The sequence below is a fragment of the Lepisma saccharinum genome, chromosome 15 (genome assembly GCF_977018435.1).
Source record: "Lepisma saccharinum chromosome 15, izLepSacc3.1, whole genome shotgun sequence".
In the NCBI taxonomy this organism is placed as follows: Eukaryota; Metazoa; Arthropoda; class Insecta; order Zygentoma; family Lepismatidae; genus Lepisma; species Lepisma saccharinum.
This window is the reverse complement of record NC_139243.1, coordinates 28,308,770-28,331,043: the sequence shown is the minus strand read 5'-3', so window position 1 is coordinate 28,331,043 and position 22,274 is coordinate 28,308,770. Positions and strand designations below refer to the sequence as shown.

General features: G+C 39.1%; 1 protein-coding gene across 1 annotated transcript in view; it reads left to right on the top strand.

Moving 5' to 3' along the window:
- LOC145999437 (glycine receptor subunit alpha-2-like) overlaps window positions 1-22,274 on the top strand; it is a 413,104-nt gene that overhangs the window by 160,085 nt on the left and 230,745 nt on the right. Inside the window, exon 2 of the mRNA XM_083136398.1 lies at window positions 1,800-1,957. Within this exon, the coding sequence (XP_082992524.1) occupies window positions 1,923-1,957 (35 nt within the window). The 5' untranslated portion in view covers window positions 1,800-1,922. The remainder of the gene's footprint in view (window positions 1-1,799; window positions 1,958-22,274) is intronic.

Below are 22,274 nucleotides of genomic sequence, written 5' to 3'. Positions count from 1 at the left end.
AGGGATGAAGTTAGTTTAAGCTTTTGGTGCCAGGACAAGAAATTAAGAGCGTTGTCTAATGAAATAGAATCGTTTTCAGGATACTAAACAGCAAGGCTTAAAGAAGCTCCCTTGTGGTGTAATAAGGCGGTAAAGTTTTAGTTTTTCGTGAGTGGCGCGATAAAAGTTTAATGTAGGGAAGATTGTGCAGAAAGAGATACTGCTGCAAAGGGGTGATTGCACGTAAGGAGAGATTACATGATTGGAAAGATTAAGAGTAAGAAGAGATTGCGCATGAGAAGTGTGACGTTGCTTTCTGGTGTTCGCCATTAGATCACTACGTCACGGTAGCTACCCAATCTCCCTGTGCGTTGGAGTTATGGGACTCTCCTTAATGTTATGCTACACTGAGCATTATTAGGACGTAACGATTTGAAAAAAGAAATAGCTTCTTGCTATTTTACAAATTTAATAACCCATTTTACCTTTAAACAATCACTGCAAAATAACAACAATATTCACAAACGCAATCACATTTCAATTAAGTTGCGGCTTTTCCTTTAAAACAGTGTTTTTCACAAAATTAACATAATCTCAACGCAACTCAACTTACTTTTGCCTTTTCACGCACTGTTGTTCCGGCAACGGAATCAATAAAAGATTAGACAGTTCTACAAATGTTTATAAACCGGAAATGACTTCCGCTTCCGATATTGCGTGTAACAAATATACAGCAAAAATTACAAATTTAAATCAACACAAACAACAGTATTGAAACTAACAAATAAATCAAACAGATTTCTGTGAAATTAACAGAAAACAAATAAACTATTACATATGGCCAAAATAAGCGAGGAGTATCAGAAGATATTGTATGATTCAAATTATTGGGAGTAAGGAGAGATGGCGCGGAAGAAGAGATTTCACGGAAGGAGAGATTTCATGATTTGAAAGATTGGGATTAAGGAGAGATTGCGCGGAAGAAGATATTGCACCGAAGGAGAGATTGCATGATTGGATGGATTGAGAGACTGGAGAGATTGAACATAAGGAGAGATTGGATGGTTGAAAAAATTGGGAGTAAGAAGAAATTATGTTGAAGTAGATATTGACCCGAAGGGGAGATTGAGCGTAAGGAGATATTGCGCGGAGAGAGATATTGCATAATACTAAGCATTCAGTGTAAGGAGAGATTGCACTCTATGAGGGATTGAACGTAAGAAGACTTCCGCAAAAGTAGAGATTATATAAAGATTGAGTGTAAAGACAGGAGAGTTTGCATTCGAATCCCGGCCTGGGCATGGATGTTTGTAAGTGTTCATTCATCAATTTCATCATATCATCACTCATTGCCATCTCCACAAATTAGTCAAAAGTGACACAGAAAGTGAAGTAAACTATAATGAAGCCAATCATTCATTTCTTCGAGCCAGGAATGGCTGTTTTTTTTTCTTTAAAAGCTTCCCTTTATCACCTTCCTTTAATCAGCATTCATCTTCATCGTCACGATTAGAGTAGAGAGAAAATTAAAATAAGAAAATACAGACTAAGAAATAACAGTTACATTGGTGGAAATTAATATCATGTATATTTCAAAACAAATCATATTTGGACCTAAATTGGGGCAAATCCTCTGAGTTGGCACCACTACATGTATGGGTTAGACAGACTGTCAACCCCGGTGTGATAAAATAAATATTCTGGGAAGACACGGAGGCCAGCGGGGGTATTGACATAAAAACTCTTCGCGGGAAGAACTCTAAAAGCAATGTGTCTCGTGCAGAACATCTTTCTACTCCCTTTCTTTTGTTTCTTTGCAGGTGGTGCTCTAATGCGTCCGGTGACAAAGAGTGAAATGTGCCTGGAAGGAACAACGACCTGTTAACGCATTTCCTTTAGCTTCTCTTGGAACGCCTCTGACGTCAGCTCTCACTACGCCGAAAATGGATTTTCTTTTGGGCGAGTGGCTCGTTTTCAGGTAAGAGAAAAAAACTAATGTCGCTCCAAAGTGTCTCGTTGCTGCATGTATTTCTCTAGCAGCGTGGCTTCGGGGAATTCCCTTGGAGATCGTTAACGCGGGAAACGTTTTTCGTTTCGAACTTAAAGGAATATTATCCTCACCTTAAAAGTGTTTGCTATGTCTTGAAATCTTATGGAGTAGTGTTTGTTCAAGTTTATTAGGAGAAGTAGTGTTGTGAAAGTTTTCTAATTTTGCCTGAGCACCGAGGAGGGAATTGTCTTGAGAACCATTGTTTCAAAATTTCAATTATCGTTTTCATTCACGAAAAATTAATAATTAATAAGTTTTTGCGGTGACCTGTAGATGGCAACACTGTTCTACTTTCACTGGCTACCTAGTATCTTTCCCGAGGGTCCTCTAGTTTGTACGAAACTCTTCTGAACTAAATGCATGCTGTTTTTTTTTAAAACACGCAGCGCTACCTGACTTCAGTTTGAATACTTTTCTTTAGTTTCTGCACGTTTCAGAACAAATCGCATGCATAGTGCTTCCAGCAGTGTTGCTTTTATATGTGAGCTCCGTAATGGACCTGAGGAATTGGAGGAAAACAACGTGACTTCGTTGCTGGAACGTTACCGTCAGGACTAAAGAATATTGAAGTTGGCTTAGAGCGGCTGGAAGCTGGAAAGCGAGCGTCTTTTGTCGAGGCAAATTGCATACGAAATCGTGCCTACAACGTTCTACTGGAAGGCGAAGGAGCGCATAAGCCGTCTGCTGAGTCAGCTGAAAGTTGACCCTAACGCTAGTATATGACCCCTTTTATCGGTGTCATGTTACTTACATTGGATAATGTGCCCCAGTAGAGGAAATTCCAGGTATACGTTGTGGGAGTTGCGCAGAACACATAACTTTCCTCGGCTCTTCACGCGGACTTGTTGGTATGTCAGGCCCTTTCCGAACACAGAACTGTTGCCGTGAAAAGCACCGTTTCATCTACCGAATCTTCATACCGTTATATTCCGAAGCTGGAATGGAGGGTTTGCAAAACGTGATGAATTCTCGTTTCAACTTGCTGTAGCGCTACACTTGGCCATATTGCAACTTTCACTTTGTACAGTAGAATCGATGTTCATTGAGTAGACAACCTTAATCCCAGTTATTTAGAAATTTCATCCATAAAACTGCATTTACAACAACTGTAAAAGAAGTAGTGACATGCCACAACAATTTGAATAGTAGTAAATAGGTGGAATATATTGTATGATGCTCGATTGGGGTCTGCCTCCTGTTTTTGCATTGTCCGCAGCCTCCGCCCCAGAGTGGGTGACGTTCGGACTGACACCTGGCGGGAACAGTGGCAACTGAAATTCTCGGAAGCTTTTCGGACGACTTCGAAAGCAACGATGAACAACGTGATTTGGTTTCGTAAATTCACAATCGGGATAGGAAATATACTTATTTTCGCCAATGTAACATTTGAAATCTTTATGTAATTTTGGAAAATAGAAAATAACACATAACGGTAGGCTTCACTACAATTACACTATTTGCTTATTGTCTAGGATTTCAGTCTCAATTTAAAAGAGATCCTGTGGGGCTTCAGTTGTATTCGCTTAACAAATTTCTGCTTGGCACATGGTTGAACTTAATTTATGTCTGCAACAGCAGTGTCCGATCTAGGATATCCCTTACACGTTGGGCTGGGTCCTTTTGATCGTAAACTTGTCTGTGAGCCCTCAGGAACTTAATAAATACTTCTTCACAATATTTATCTAAACAACAACAGAACTCTTTCACAATATATTTTATTTTGATTGAATTGGTCCAGATTGCTGAAGAATCGCGAATCTCTGATCCAACTATAAGAAAAGAAGCATTACATTCTGATCCTGGAATCTCTGAAGATAGCAAACGAAAACAGAGAACAATGAACGCGAGAGCGGATGTGAGCGCATGGAGGGGAAAATGCTGCCGGTCCTACCAGCCGTTTGCATTAGCGCGTATTGCTTTGATCCCCGAAATTAACTTTCTCCATCTCTCTACCATTATTCGCTACCTCACTGTCATCAATTTCATCATATCATCATTCATCCTCATCTTCTTCATAAGACAGAAGTGTCAGAAAAGCGAAGTAAAATAAACCAAATCAATCAATCAGTCAATAATATTTTATAGAACTTCTAGATGCGAGGGTTAAGTCATAAGTCATGGCAACTTTTTTTCTCGCGAACAGGGGACAACTCGAAAAATCTAAGATATACGTTTGAAAGTGTATGGAATGTACAGGGTGACAATTAATGAACTATATGAAATAAAATTGAAATTATTGACAAACCACGTAGTACACAAACTGTATTGCACATGTAAACGGCACTACAGACATTCGGATTTAGGTTATGACATGTTCGATCTGTCTGCCATCTCTGGCGATGATGTGGGCCAGACGAACAGCAAAATACTGCATGACCCGCTGAAGTGTCGAAACATCGATGACCTCCTGAATGGCAGTTTTCAGCTCGGCAATGGTTTTGGGGTTATTTCTGTACACCTTGTCCTTAACATAGCCCCCTTCCAGTGGCCTCTGGGTACCCCAGAGTCAGAATGCGTTCCCCAAAATACTCCTCCAGGACATTTTCACTTGCAAATGGCCAACATCAACACGTTGCGTGCGCATACGCAAACGAATTCCCATCATGCCCTGTGGCCAGCCACGCAGTTTGGACGTCATCACGCGAACCGTTCAGAAATTATGACGGCTTTATTTCATATAGTTCATTAATTGTCACCCTGTACCTTCGAATGAAGCCACCAGATGAAGTCTGGATGCAGGAGGCTCTCGTAGGGAAGAGGCAGAACACATGACATTGACAAGCCTACACTGTTTAACAACCTTCAAAGTTTTCACCCTGGTTATCCACTTGTGTTTTAATAAGGCATGGCACCTGTCCTTATATAAACACTGTTGAATTACCATTACCCGTACATCTTTGTCCTTGGACACAGGATGCCCACTGCGAGAGACAGATCGGCAGTTGACACTCTGGCCCGTTCGAAGGCCTCCACACACTTCGCCACTGTATCTTAGGGCATTGCTTGCACACCCAGTGCTTCCCGTAGCCCTGTATAGCATTCCCATGCATTTCTGCCGTGGAGAACTGCTATTTTAACATACGAACGTTGATCCTGCTTCATGACCTCCATTTTCGATGCATGTTTACTACCCCACCGTTGTTCATAAACACCATCTGGTGGCTTCCTTTGAAAGTATATTCCATACACTTTCAAACGTATATCTTAGATATTTTGTGTTATGTCCTGTTAACGAGAAAAAAATAGTTGCGTTGGCTTATGACTTAACACACGTATACTGCAAATTATCAATTTCGAATACTCTATAATGATATGAGATCATTACTTGATGCCTTTTTATGCATTATATTGTTAAAATTGTTTCTTATCTGCTTTAATTACAACGGATGGATTTTAGTTTCTTATGTTTTAGTTACTTCGTAAGGTCTATACTAATGTTTTATATACACTTTCTGTCTGTACGCTTCTCTTTCTTGGGATATTTGAATTCTTGGCTGTTGAAGTAGACAGCTATATGGGTGAAGAGCAGACCAGCCGGATTATCCAAACAGTTTGGGTCGTAACGTAGGAGCAATAAATGGAGAAGTGGGTAAAGGCTCATCCACTCAGTCTCAGCGGAGAGCCGAGAGCATCTTTTATCACTAGAGCAGTTGATTGATTGATTTGCTTTTATTTTACTTCGCTTCTTGTGCCACTTTTGGCTAATTGGGCAAGATGAGGATGAGTGATGATATGATGAAATTGATGAAGGACACTCAGAAATGTCCATGGCCAGTTCTGGATTCGAACCCGGGACCCCTGGCGTCGTGGCGCGATGTTCTAACCACTCCGCCACTCGGACGGCTTATCACCGGAGAGGCTAGGATAGTATTTCTGCAACCTTTCTTAGTACAGGAATTACTATTAGCTGTAGCAAGCAGCGAAAACAGATATTCGTTTCTTCTTGATAAACGCACCTACTTTTTATCATGTTGGCTGTACACCCCCCCCCCAACACACACACTTCTTAGCAACCTCTTTTTTCGTACTGAAATACTTTTATTTTTTACTCTCAAAGTAATTAGCTACCAACTCCAGTAATAATAAGTTCATAACTGTCTGGTTCAGTCTTTCTAGTATACAATCACCGGGGTAAAAAATGAGGTGCTTCCTCGATGGTACAGTGGTAGCTTCGTCGCCTTGAAATCAAGGGGTCCCGGGTTCGATACCCGGTGGAGGCACATAGTTGCTCGGATCCCACTTTAAACTCTAGGACCAGTTGCGATTAGCCTTACTGTGCATAAAGTGGACTTAAAGCACCAATTCAATGAATAAAAATGGGACACCTAGATCCTAAAACACTCACTCCCCTTGAAGGCGTTGGATAGGCGAGCAGGCCAGCACCCATGTTCTCTACTCTATCTGTGAGGTGCTGAATCATGAACAATAAAAGCAAAGAACAATTGAATTGACGCCTTCGAAATGTAGTGCTGGTGGCAAGAGCTATAGTCCACCACGCATTTACTTCGTTAAAGTCGAAGAACTGAAGAAAGCCGCCACCACGTACGTGGGTGGAAATAAAGAGCGGGCGAGTTGTTTTCGTCCGATCACACTCAACCTTCGCCCAATGGACGCAGCTGTCATTCTGCTCGTCTGCTCCACGTAGAGCCTCAGTCACGTGACTGCGGATACGCTGTTGCCGTACTTTGCAACTTCAATGTGGAGACCGTGGGAAGGTGCTTGTGCGGGGGAGGGACAAGGTGGCGTATAGTAGATGTGTGGCAAAACTATGCGTTGAATGTGATTGTTGCAGCTGGTGGGCGCACTCCGTGGACTTCAAAGCCAGCCGGTCGTTAACGTAGCTAGCGCGTCGACTATACATATTCGTAGGAAAGCTAAACGAACTAATGTATAGACTGTATACGAACTGAGTATTTGTTAGAAATTAATTTGATTTGTTGTAATACGGCTATTTCTGCACAAATAGGCTAATCGAGACAGGACGAATAGTTTAAATAATGTTCCGAACCACTGAGTCAAACTCTTACACCTGTTTTCGAACCTGGGACTCTCTGATTACAAGGCAACGACGTTACCACTACATCATCGGAGAGGCATTGAGAAATTTATTCTCCAAGAAACGTACAAACCCATAGAGTGATGCAATAAAGTGCCTTTTTCATGCATTTGCCAAGAATCGAGTTTACGCTTTAGTTAATTTCTGTACATTATATTTAAACTTGGCGCCAGAGTGCAACATATGATGAAAGGGAGTATTTCTTTCTGAATTGAGGTGTACTTTAATGCATCAGTCGAACCGTTTTTGATGCATTTTTCTCGATGATACACTTGGTAGGTGATGCATTTACTTTTCAATGTATAAAAAGAAAACTTTACAGAGATACCAATTAGATGAATGCTTGATGATATTTAAAATTTTCTGGCAAAGTTGTACAGATTTCCTTAGATGCTAACGACCTCCATATGTTGAGAAGAATAATGATAGTATTTAGTTACTTCATGGAATGACGAATCTAAATATTATTAAGTGTAAAATTGTAAAGCTTCCACAATATTGAATTAGTAACACCAACCAAAATAAAATTTACTCACTTGTCAGAAAAATTAAACACAACTGTACCTTTCACAAAATATGATCATCAGAATATACCTTATATGAAGTTCCATTCCATATTTCAGCTCCGTTAACTACATAACTCTAATTACCTTCTAAATACCGTGCATTTAATCTTCATACTTCTCACATTACAACTTCAGTTCCTCCGTCCTGTAGCAAAAAGTTACCAAACTATATGTCTGTTAATTTGACTCCCATCTATGGGATGTTTGCGTAACGCACTGGTGGACAAATGAACACGTGTCCCGCGACGCAGATTTCAGTCTGTGACAGCTTGATTTATCTTCAGAGGAAATCGCTTTTAATCATGTCTGTCTCGTTGATCATTCAGGACTGTCTCGTTGATCATTCAGGATATCCAGGGCTCATAATGACGCTGAGAATTGGACTTTACGCTACATAATGCGTCATCGCTATCCATCATCGGATAATGCTTCTTATTGTTACCTGTTTATCCCTTGTACCATATGAGGCCTCGAGAGTTAGTTTTTGAAAAGTAATTTAATCATAGTTAAAGTTCGTTATAGTCAAGCACGCCCGCAGGATTCTTTCTCAGTGTGGCCGGGGGGGGGGGGGCAGAGTCGTATGAACGTTTTATTATTATTATTATTGCTATTATTATCATTATTATTAGTTACGACTACTATTGGTTTACAAATCATAAAATTCAAATTTAATTGAAAATACTTAGCGTTGTATACAAGTTCAGAGTCGATCTACTATTCAGATAGAAAGTGAATTCGCCTTTCTTCTTTTCAATAAGCATCTAGCCTATCACTTTGTTTATGAGCAGTTCTTTTTTCTTTTTGTACTTTTTCACAAGCACATATATCAATCAGAGTCAGAGACAGCTTAATATTCTGTCCTTCATGGTACCTTTGCTCCATGTTTTACGTGCCGAAGGGTACTGTAAAATAATAATAACAATAATGACGATAATAAAATAATAATAATAGTAATAGTTGCCGTAACTTGCCTGTAAGTCACAGTAAACATTTACTTTTTGTTATAAAATATCTCGAATTTCACCATTCGAATTACATTTAACTCTTTCCAGAAATCTTAAGGAGGCAAGTGCCCCTTAACCCCTCCCCGCGGCCGCCCTTGGTTACAGTGCGAGAGTTTCACAGTTAATCATTTTTTTAAAAATTGAGTTTATTAATCGACAAACTGAACAATTTACTATAGAACTCAACTGAAATGCAAGTGATTTACAGTAACCTAACCTATTTTTAAAAGTAAGAAAGGTACAGGTACTTAATGGAAAAAGCAAGCAATTCACAGTTACTAGCTTGTCAAATTAAGCGATGTACAGTTTCTTAAGCAATTTACAGAAACGCTAAAGAAAGAGTAAGGAATTTTAGGATCTTTAATTGAAAAGGTAAGCAGCTTAAGGTTCATTAGTTGAAACCTCCCCAACGCAATCCCGTTCCCTATCACGTGTTCATTGATCCAGCCGTCTAGAGTCACTACTTGTGCAGACACTTGTTATCGTTCTCTCGCCACGGAGATTCCCTGGACAGAGTATAACCTAAAATCAAATGACATTTTTTTTGAACGGGACTGTACTTTAAATTTTCCAGATAACTTTGGCTAAAGTTGAAGAATAATTCGTGGCACCCATAGCTTCAGCCGACATTACCGTGGCTGTAAAAATGCAATTTTCTTTCCTGAAAGAGAGGGGCGGTTAGAGGTCATTTAAAAAGCTCTTTTGTCACCATTCCATTAGTTTAATTCTCTCTTTGGGTTGAGGATAATGCGCAGCAGCACAGCAACCATTAGTTTCCAAGGCAGCAGTGAAGGTGTTCCATGTGTAATTTGGGAGTGTCTCTTGTTCTTTACCAACTGGAACTGTCTGATTAGCTCAGGTAATAGCTTTTACATCAGATGACTGAAAGAGGGTCATTCACTGTCCTACACCCCTGCCACCCTCTGTTGTGTTGGAAGTGGCTAATTGCAATTACTGAAAAGGGTAAACCCACCCCTCACCTCGCACGTAGGAACGTGGAAGAATGTGGATATAAGTCCTTTGTACCCTTGACCCTCTGTACCCCCTAGAGAATGTGAAATATCTAGCATGGTTTATGAAGAATTTATTGTTTATGAACGTTTTCAGTTGATTTTAGCTCTTGGAAATTTGTTAGTGTGAAGTAAAGTACGTCTGTTACCTTAGCGTGTTACTTTACCGTGTAACAGAACAGGTCGAAGGCTTCGCGGAAGTGAATATAGCACCCAAAACGACTTTCCACAACAGCAGCTATAATTTTACGTAGTTATGTTAGGATTGTTAGGTTTGGTACTGATAGTTATTTTCGGCGTGTTCTTTCGCTATTTTAGTGTACATACAAACAGTTTTTACTAACAGAAAGCGGCGAAAATACTCTGAAATTGCAGGTTTTAACTTAGGTGGGCCATTCTTTGGTATCAAATATCTCTGTTATTCGTGCTTTCCTAACGCTGGAACCACTTTTACATTACATAAAACATTGAAATCAGTGGATTATAAAAAAAAATCGACGTAATTCTCGACGTGGTACAGTGGGAAAATTGCCTCAAGGCCTCAAACATTCACAATCTCTGCCATTTTTGGAGGTGATGTGATCAGCACGACGCTCAATCGGACTATATCCCTCAGGTATAGAGTGTCGCAAACGTCGCGCAACCGAGATTTTGAACTTTAGTAACTTTTTGCAAAACGTGATAGAGACATGAAACTGACACTGGGTATTTACATTGTCTATGTGGATAATTTTTAAGCATTATATAGGAAAAATCATCCTTTGCATGAACGTTCAGTGTGCGGGAAATGTTACTTATGGGTAAAAACGTTTTTGTGCGAGGTAAAAACAAACATGGATGAAATACAGCTGTGGAGTCTATTGCTAAAATGGTAGATGTTTATTGTTGGTCTGTGTTGTTATTAATCGAATTGATAAGAGAACGACAATTTTTACACATTGTATGCATTAAAGAGGATTTAAGCGGTTTATTATTGCATATTCATAAAAAAGCATGTTTTTTTTCGAAATTAAGAGGTGTACTGGCAACATTGGTCGTGTCAGAGGGCAGTACCAGGCGTGCCAGACATTCAGTCAATGCCCAGATGAAAGAAAAGGGTTGAAGTTTATCGTATATAAAACTAACCTACCCTCAGGGTTTCAAATCAATTTGATAAAGAGACGGATATTCACAAAGGAACACCAATGTCTAGGCTGGAAGGCCTCCCCGATGGCGCAGTGGTAGCGGGGTCCGATACCCGGTGGAGGCACATAGTGGTTCGGATCCCACTTTAAACTGTAGGCCAGTCCCGATTAGCCTTACTGTGCATAAAGTGAACTTAAAACACCAACTCAATCAATCTAGGCTGGGAGTCGAACACATAACCTCCATTGTTGATCGTCAGTCTACTACTCAAACGTTCTTGGCCATCGAGCTGGCTGGTTGATTACGTACATAATTTTCAAAACTGTAAACTTTGAAGAATTAAGAATATATTCAAAGGTGTAAATTGTGAATTGCTGATATGAGATATTTGCATTGTCATACCTATCGATATCAAAGTTTCCCACCTTCGTATTATTTTATAAATGAATTCATGTAGTTATGAACCACTTTTGAACATAATGTTCGCTAAGAAAATAGCAATCACAATTTTTTCACTTTGTTTTGTTACCAGTACTTACACGCAAAATGTTTTTCGTCAGCTGATTTTTTTTGTCACTTAAAACTTTTTGAGTGCACCTATTCTTATACACACAGAAATGTAAATGTACAAACTGAATCCAAAAATGCATATCGTCTGTAGCGCAGACGAAATGTTTAAATGCATTATCCAGAAATATGCAGGAAGGTGCATCAAACAACGCACAAACTGATGCATTAAACTGGAACCCGACACGGAAAGAAACGCTCACTTGCATCATATGCACTTACTTTGGGGTTATCTTTACAAACGATATGCAAAAAATGCATCACAACCGTAAACATGAATCTGGAAAAGGTAGAAGAAACGCAATTTAGTGAACCAATCAATTAGTTTCTGGAGTATCAAATATCTTTGTTGCATTTAGTAAAATATGTATTTTTTTTTACAGAAATTCGAAATGGGTGGCTATCCGATTTTATGACGGGAAAAGAAAGTCACTTGCCTCGAATGATTCACGATCTAATCCCTTTCAAAGTAACACCCTTATCTCAACGTGTCTGCCATTGCTAGAAGCCTCTTTTGGAATGTCTGTCTATTCCGCCGTCGCTTTGCGCATAATGTCCTCTCGGCTGTCAAAACGGGAGCCTTTCAGTGGAGATTTTAGCTTCTGGAACAACCAGAAGTCACATGGAGTCATAATTTCCAGTTATCACTGGGTTGAGAAACTCTGCATCCCTGTTGACCTTCTCCAGCATGTCTTGTGCGACGTCACGTCCAAGTTCTCGCTGTTCCTGCTGAAGCAGCTTGGGTATAAGTTTTGCTGTTACCATGTGCATGCGTAAATCCTCCAGTATTATTGACGTCACTGCTTGGGCAGCGGGCAGGCAACACAACCTACTGCACTTTCCCCATGAGGAGTTGAAGTCATAGGCGTGCATATGGGAGCAAAGGGGGTAGTTGCCTCTCCTAATTCTCACACTTAGAAATTTAGTGCAGATAAATCTTATTACCGTTATTAAACAACATTATTCTGTTTAAAAAAGTAAAGTATTTTTAAGCCGACGAGAGTTCCAAGCAACTCCGGCGGGATTATTTCCTAAGCAATTTCACTATCTCAGCATATTACTTGTTATTAAGACTCACGGTATTATTCGTTAGCCTAGTTTTGTTACACCTGTATGGTTGCAGAATAAATTGGTCACACATTAGAAATTAATAAATTATGTGTAGTTGTTTTGAATCTGCCGTACGATATCATGTTTATACCGGGTGGTTCAAAAGTCTTGGAACGATCACATATCGTGATAAATACACATCAAATCGGAAAACGAAAAAATACGTGTTTAATAAGTGAAAGAAAGCTATTCAATAATATCACAATTGATTCACCACCCCCGACACCTGGGGGTGGGGCAATTGTGAAATTTTAATTGGAAACCCCATTTGTATTATAGAATCGGAAAGAGGACTTCATTCCGAGTCCAACGAGCTATCAACCATCCTCCTAGCTCAATTAGGAACGGAAATATGGCGATTTTAAATTTTCGCTCAATTAGGGCTAGATACATACGTCCATTTGAAAATTTTTTCGGGTTTGTGAAAATTTAAAATCACCATATCACCGTTCCTAATTGAGCTAGGAGGATGGTTGACAGCTCGTTGGACTCGTAATGAAGTCCTCTTTCCGATTCTACAATACAAAATGGGGGTTCCATTTAAAATTTCACAGTTCCGCAGCCCCACCCCCGGAGGGCGGGGATGGTGAATCAAGTGTGATATAATTGAATAGCTTTTTTCACTTATTAAACACGTATTTTTTCGTTTTCCGATTCGATGTGTATTTCTCACGATATGTGACCGTTCCGTGACTTTTGGACCACCCGGTATGTAAATTAGTCTGAACCACGGAGAAGGAAAATAAAGGGGGGGGGGAACAGAGAACTTATGTGGCACGGAAGCTGGAATTGTTCTAAAAGGGTGATTTTCGACTCACACTATATACTCTAATGTTTAGTACCCATCACCAATGGAATGAGGTTATTCTTTTTCCGACTGAACTTTTATCGGAGCCTTTGCCCCCCTTAATCAGAGGGTCTGCGCACGCCTGTGGTTGAACTGAGTGCGTATTCTTACCCTTGTCTTTATCTTTCGTGCAGTTTTAAGAGAAATATGAATCTGGTTTGTGATTTAGTGTGTGGTTTCTTAGAGACCCCATGTTGTCTTGTTGGAAAGAAAAACATATGAAGGATTTTCTACAGTATGATTTATATTACACCATTCCTTACTACCCCTTCAGGGCCTCCCTGATGGTGCAGTGGCAGCGTCGTTGCCTAGTAATCAAGGGGTCCCGAGCACAATACACGGTGGAGGCACATAGTGGTTCGGATACCACTTTAAACTGTAGGTCCAGTCCCGGTTAGCCTTACTGTTCATAAAGTGGACTTAAAACACCAAATGAACCAACCTACTACCCTTTCACCCCACCCCAGAGCCACCAGCCGCCGCTGCCTTAAAGCAGCGATTTCTTTCTTAAGTGACGGAAAACGACTTGAATGGCGCTTCTGGTCACACTTGGCTGGTTGCTATGGGTCGTCGATCTTGGTAACAGATCCCAAAGGGCTCAACTCGCATAGGCAGTGGAGTGGATCCAATAAGGGTCCTCGGGGAGCCAGAGTATCCGGTAGTAACTCAGCGAGATCGTCCCTCGTAGATATTGTCGACAACATAAGGGATTTTCATCTTAGCCTAACGCCAGCTTGATCCCGCAGCCGAAATCCCTCATTCACTTACGGGGATGACGTCGTTATCCGTCAGAAACAAAAGCTTCCGGGAGTGGGCGGCAGACTTTGTGATCCCTGGCCGGGTATGTAAATTACGGACTCATCTCCCGAGATGGATGCGGACGGTCGGAAGACCTTTTGGAGGTTTGCCAGCATCTTCCCCGGCTCTTTCTGTTTCCTTGCGAAGGATGCTGGGAAGTTTTCTTCTTAGCGTAAACACTTGTTCCTCATCTTACGTCACTGTCAGATCAGGGATGATAAGAAACAGTTGATTATGTACGACAGGGATTTTCACGAGGCCTGCTTGTTCGTGTCATTCCTTACACCGGATAGCGAGCGATGGGTTATGTTGATGCAGACAGTGCTCCTGACAACCTCGGTGACAAAGTGGTTAGCACAACGCGCTACGACGCCAGGGGTCCTCGGATCGAATCCCGGCCTGGGCGAGGGCATTCTTTGTAAGTGTCTCTTCATTAATTTAATCATAACATCACTCATCTCCATCTTCTCGATTAGCCAAAGTGACAGTGATGTCATAACATCTTGGTAGCGTCGTCCTTATATAATCAAGGGGTCCCGGGTACGATACCCTATGGAGGCACATAGTGATTCGTATTGCACTTTAAAACTCATTTAAACCTAAATATTTTTTTGGTCAAATTTTGCTGTGATTCATCCATAAACAAGTACTAGAGCACAAAATGAAGGCATATATATGAAATTTTGAAGCTCGCATACCAGTGACCTTGAATTTATTGGTGTTCCAATATTGGAACAACGGGCTCGAGAGATGTATGTGATTTTCTTATTTCATATATCAGGAACAAAAGTATACCAGATTGAATGTTTTATTTACCTTCAATACACTTATGAGGTAAAATATTTTAATGAAGTAAAATACAATTAAATATATTTCCAATACAAGTAAAATACAATTATATTCATGTATCTTGCAAGCATTTACAAAATTTAACAACTATAGTCTACAGTATAAAGTCTATATTGTACACAGGTGCATGGAAATACTCGTTCAAACATATTATATTGTATTATTCAAAATACATATCCAACACAAGTAAAATACAACTATACTCGGTATCTTGCAAATAAAAATGTACAAAATTCAACAACTGTTGTGCATTCACAGGCACTATTATTGTTCTATAGTATTGAAGACAAATACCCGTTGATAAAATACTAGGTCGGATATATTATATTGTATTATTCACAGCTGCACTGAGAAAGAGAACACAGGTTACAAGTCATAATCAGTCTATTGTTGATAGAATGGAATGAAGCAGTTTGTATGTTACGAAACATTACATTGTAGTTGTCTGTCCATCGGTAAGGTAACCATGCGTTGTTTACACTTACATGGAGTGGAAAAACCATCAACTGCCAGTACCATTTTTTTGCCACGAATGTTCACCCTGTATTTTGTTACCTCTGATTCATGATTGGTTACTTGATCGAAACTCCCTCGTGGCTTCTTTGCTGAAATTTCCACATCAGGAAGTGAAGCATTTTGAACCCTGTTTGAGCGAATAGTACCACTAGCATTACAGCCAATGCCTTTTAACACCTCAAGTAGAGGAATAGACGTGAAGAAATTATCAATAAAGATGTTATAATTTCGGTCACATGGTAGTATTTTCACTTAATCCATTACCACTAAACCACCTACTCCAATGTTTGGATTAGTGATTCCCGTGCTAACCCCCTTGACAAGTGATACTCTGAATTAGATGGTCGAGCCTGGAACAAAGGCGCCATGTTTTGAAGCCGAACCTGATTGGTATGTCATGCAAATTCTGCTTTGTTCGGTGTCTACCATAATATGGTATCATTGCTCATCAACCGCAGCATTAGCATCTCCATGATAGAATTTCTTCCACTTGCAGTTCACAATCTTCCAAAGAGGGGGCGTTTGGACAACATCAGCAGAAAGCATGTCTTCCAACGCAAGTATACTGAAAATCTCCTCAACATTCAGTTTGAAAAAATGGAAAAAATATTTGCGTTATACAATTCACGTTTCCTGTACTCGTATTCGTAAATGGCAATATATGTATATATATGTGCGTATGTACGTTTGTATGTGCACGTGAATCAATATTGTTATACAAGCAGAGTGCAATAATAGACTGATGTAATGTAATGTAGATAATGGAATTTCATGGGGCCATTCGTGCACGTTGATCCAATAATGGAACATTCAAATTTAACGTCTACCTGTGCTGATAAGCAACACAATACTTTAAAGTAAGTTCTACATTGTACAATGTGTATATATTAACATCAAAAATACAACGAAACAATTACAAAATATAAATTAATAGTTCAGAAGTTACTAACCTTTCTCGAACAGCCATTGAACACAGGAAAACTGTCGATGACAATCAACCTTTCTAATCCTCCGCAGGTGATCTGGATAGAACTGCACCGTCTGGCTAATCAGAAGTACCAACCTAACAGATTTGTACAAACATTTCCCTTAGTTCATAATCAGTTCGTAATTAAGAATAAAATTTGAAAATTTTCCATTATTGGAACAACGGGCTCAAGTGGGTTAAACTGTACGTCCAGTCCCAATAAGCCTTTATGTACATAAAGTGGACTTAAAACACCAACTCAATCAATCAATCATAACTTCTCTCAAACAGGCAACCCTTGACAAGCAGGCAACATCTTTACTGATTCTTTAACAATGAAGCTATTTGCCCCATTTAATACCATGTAGAATTAAGCTAATTAAAGCTTTAAAATCTTAATATTTTAAATCAATTCAGCGTTCATTACTTCTTCTAATATAAATTATGCCATAGACAACTTTATTTAGAAGGAAAATTATTTTTTTAAAGTATTGACTTCAGTTGTCCTACTACGTTATTAGGGGAAAGTGGGGGAATTGTGCGCACCTAAGCAATTTTCATTATATTTGGAAAGGTTTTGCTTGAGAAAATATGAAATTTAGCTTAATACTTTTTCATTCTTTCTCCTTTTGAATGTAATAATTATAATTGAAAGAAAACAGTGTGTACGTGAGTAATGCATCATGTAATGCAAACCTGCATTTGCGCACAATTCCCCAACCTATGGGGTAATGATACGCAAGGGTAGGGCAATGGTGCGCATTAATAAATAGTTCAGCAAATAAAAATGTATGTAGTTATATATCAGATTAACAACATATAAATTGAATGTGTTAAAAGTGGTTGCCTTACAATTGTAGAAGGCAATTGAATTGCTGTTTCAATATTTAAAATTGAAAGAAAATTAATGGGGAAGACGATGTTATTTTCGATTACAAAAATCACACACGTAATTGTTGGCTGTATCGACACCAGTACACTCTGCATGGCTCCATTCACAGCAAGAAACACATCGATACCATAATTCACCGTCTTTCCCAAAATCACCACAAATTCCGCAACGTTCATTAGTGTCTTGTACAATCAAAGCACTGCCTTGTCCGCTTTCTAAGTCTACGTCATCCAATTCATCGTCATCAAAAACAATTTCTTGATCCTCGGTGTCTGACTCAGACGACTTTGAAAGTTGCCTTTTCCTTATCAGCTTCTTCTTGATGCTTTTCATTCCACACGGACGTTTATGGTGTCGCGTTATTTTGTCCAACTTCTTCTTACTTCCTTCTTGTTTCTTCTTTTGGGCCTCTTCTAACTTGCGTTTAATGGGCGTACTGGTCAAAATTTCTGAATGTTGTTTTGCTCGCCGAGAATTCTTTACAGTTTTGGTATCATTCCCTTTTCCTTGACATAATCCCATTGGGACAAAGGAAAGGAAAGAGTTTGTCCCTGCAGCAGATGTTGAAGGCACATTATTATCAGGATTTGGATGGATGATTTCTTCCACTAAGTCTTCATCTGCACTGTTCGGAATGCCACATGATTTGTTCGAACTTTTAGGAGAGGAAGAATCTTTGTTTTCTTCCACTAAGTCTCTATCTGCACTGTTCGGAATGCCACATGATTTGTTCAAACCTTTAGGAGAGGAAGAATCTTCAGCGATAACAAGTGTAACGTCCTGAACAGGAGCAAAATCATGATCCTGAAACTTGTCGGGATTAAAGGGAAATATTCCTGTAGAGCGGAAACCTGAAACAGCTTTCTCCATTGTTGCAACTTTTATGAAAGCATGATTTAGGAGTTCAGCCAAATCATATTCTGTCACCCTCTCATGGCCAGTTGTAGTTAAATAAAGATCATATTCCCTGTACAATGCATTTTTCAATGGACTGAAAAATGTTACGTCGAGCGGCTGCAACCGGTGTGATGTGTGCGGTGGCAGAGATACCATATGAATGTGGTTATTCCTGCAGAATTCATAACTCTCAATTGAAATATGGCTTGCATGGTTATCTAAAATAAGCAGCACTGGGTCACTTGCTGCGGGTTTTGCAGATTTCTGGAAGTGAACTAGCCACTCAGTGAACAATTCTGCGTTTGTCCAACCATTTTTCGAACACTTGTAAGAACACCCGATAGGACCATTTCTTTGTAATTGAGGTGTCATACGTTTCCGCGGATAAATAGCATTGGAGGAATATAAGATCCAGCAGCGTTGACAGCAAAAACACCAGTTATTGTGCGCCCTTTTTCTGCTGAAGTAGCAGCACCAATCCTCTTCATACCTTTCGCAGCGTAAATCTTCGGGCACTTCTTTGGGACGACCGTTATTCCTGTCTCATCCATGTTGTAGATTTGCCTTGGCTCAAATTTATATTCATCCATAACTTTCTGAAGATTTGAGAAAAATAGCTTCGTTTCTTCTTCATTGAATGCAGTAATTCTATTTAAGCTTGTTCCTTCGGGTTGTCGTAGAGTTACATCGGGATTTCGTTTTAAAAATCCATACAGCCAGTCTTTACCTGCTAGAGCCTGTTCCATATTGAAAGAATGTACAATTTCGTGATCTTCTGCATATCTAAATGCTATGCGTCTTAATTCTTTTGGAGTTAACCCGTAGAATAACTTTGCCAGTGTCAGAACATAGTCCTTCAATTCACTTTCCACTTCAACAGAAAACGTTGATTTTCTTCCAAGCCGGGTTGGAGTAGGCAGATCACGATTTTCTACAAGCTTTTTCCGTAAAGTAGACTCAGGTATGTTGAACCATCTGCCAACTTCCCTTATTTTTCTTCCTTCATTTTTGATAGCGTCCAGAGCGTTTTTCAGATTACCCTGAGAGTAGGAGTTCTTCTCAGTTTTTCTGTTGTAATTTCGTGGCATCTGTGAACAAAATAAAAACCTGGGTATTACTACTTGTTTCACCTTTAATGTCGTTTGGGGAAATTGTGCGCATTCAATTACATATACGGGGGAATCGTGCGCACCCTTTCTCCGAAGCGCACCATTGCCCCACACCAACCTTACAAAAAATTTACTTTCTAGAAAAAAATATAAAAACGTTAATCTCGTAACAAGTAGACACGTGTATAGACATGATCATGCACTATCGAAACAAGCATAGTTCAAAACACTAGAGTAAAAATTTAAGATATACCTCCTTATTTTCGTCAACAGCAAAATAACAACAATGGACACAAAAACAAACATCCACTCGCTACACACAACACAATACAACTGGCGCGAAAAGCCCAATGTAGTAGTATTTCCTGAGACGCCCGCTAGGTTATAGCATGAATCGAAAGCTCATTCTCTGGCTCGTACCTTCGGAAACGTGGTGCGCACGATTCCCCGCCGCGCACGATTCCCCCACTTTCCCCTACATTCTACGGATGACGTCAGTCTTGTAACCTGTTAGGCCAAGTGAATGGACCAGCCTGTGTATTCTCAGGGAATTAAGTTGACAACGCACATTGAACCAGAATGCTGAAAATGGGGACAAAAATTTGGATCCGTGAATAAAGATACTTTACGCTGTCAATATTTCTAATAGCAAAATTAAATAAACATAATTAAAAAAACATAAAATGAGTGAAATTCCGTGACTGTTCACATAATAAAGTTATAAAGTAACGTCATTTTCACAACAAATTCTCTGTACTTATTGGCATGATTACACTGCGAAATGCATTGTGTTCACCTACTGACTGAGATAAATCTTAACCTTTACTGTCACTGTAGTTCTCGTCTAGTCTTACGGCGGGCACACTACATGTTTTCAAGAGAAGTGGGGAGCGGGGAATACGCAGAAGACCAACCAGACAACAGCGGTGGCGCCGAGAGTTACGTGGCGGAAGGAAGTACTGCGTGCAGCTCGTTCTACAGGCTGCTGTGTTTCTTATCGCGCTGGATTGGTCGCTTCCCCACTTCCCTTACCAGCATGTAGGCCGCCCGCCGTAAGGCTGGACAAGAGGTATAGTAGGGATGTTTTCACTGAACAGGTTGCTGGGTTCTATCTGGTACTCCGTGATGTCAAGCAGGCGACTGGCGTCTAGTGATAATGTACTTGATTTCCTAACAAGCAGAAAGGCAAAAATTGTAATTTTAGTGGATCAGACAAGATAAGCAGATTTATTTGGTAGAAATTCTGGAGCTCTTGCGAGAAAGTTGCTCTCTGATGTGTGTGATGTCTCTGTTATCCTCTATTCTTGCTTCTTGAAGCTCCTCCGACAGCTGATTGGTTGGAGAAACAGCTGCTCCTATAACACGTTGACCGTTTCCGTTCATTAAGATCTTGTGTAGAGAGACGGGCATATAATATCAGAAATATATATAGCTACAAGAAGTTTCGCAGTTTCCAACGCACGTTCGGCAAAAACATGGACTTTGAGAGTGACCTGAAGACATTTTATGCAGAATAACTCCGCAGACTCTTTCAGACAGGGATTCATACAGTCTGTATCCGCATGTTCCATCAACGATCGAATATACTTGTTAGAAAGCAACAAAGGATTATAAATACAAATATTATCTGCATAAATTAACTGCTTAAACCTGTGCACGAACTTTGTGATCACCCCTCGTAGATTTACATGCAGCAAATAATTTTAAAATGCACCACATATATTACGCGAAGAAACTCTATAAACCAGTATTTAAAATTCTGTAGGGGCGAGAGCTATGACTAATAGAATAAGCTACATACCTTTCCATCTTTTTCTGTAGTAAAGAAGAGTGTTGTTAACAAATTATTCAAGAATTTTAGGAAACTAGATATATACTTGTATGTGTCTGAAGTTATCTAAAGAAAACATAAAGTTATTATAATAGGGAATAATAAATCAATTAAATAAAAATAAGTAAAATATATATTATTAACTTAAGTTTTAGCTTTCAGATTCAGACAACAATAATATGGTGTTGAGAATATTAAACAAAATCTAATACACTATTTTAAAAGTCTTAAATGTTTAATTGTTAATTTCTGTTCATCATTAGATATTATGTTAATGCAATTTCCTTACTACCTACCACCATCTGTTGGCCAGGAAACGAATCTTTTTCAATAGAGCTTTCTATTTCTTCAAATATGTATTATAGTTGTGAAAATTCACAAAATCGAATAAATTAGCCAAAATGTAAGTCATTTTGAATTTACATAAAGATCTTGTGCGAAATGCCTTTTACTTTCACTAGAATATGCTGTCCAAATGAAACTTGGAATAGAAATATGGAATATTATGTGATGAAGGAATGACAATAAGAAACGTTCGAAGTTAACTTCAAATATCAAATTGTACACACAAGTTGAAAAATGTGAAAGTGCTGTCAGATATGGCCACACCTTACAATATATGAAAATATTACGAAATAGGATAAAAACATAACAAACTACTTATACATTTCCATAATGAACGTTACTGAAATGTGATGAAGTTGGGCAGATCCTAAAATGTTTTCAACTATCTGTGGCGTTCACAGATGGTACTGTTAATTATTATTTTGAATTATTGTTATAAATATTGCACAGTTTAAAATATTAGTGAATGATTAGTTTCCTGTAAGTGTATAATTTTTCAGGCTTTCACTGCAAGACTATGATTTAATCTTTTCCTCTCATTTTTTCATACGGAGATGAAATATATTAAATAAATATGAATTTATTTGATTGAGTGAATAATTATAGTTGGTGAAAGTTTCTTGGATGTTCATTGAGCACAGAATAAAGTAAAGTGTGAGGAAATAAGTTATATGATACATCCCTCGATTTATTGTTTATAGACATTTGATGAGTTGCTAATGATGATGATTCATATCATAATATGAATTCGAATTC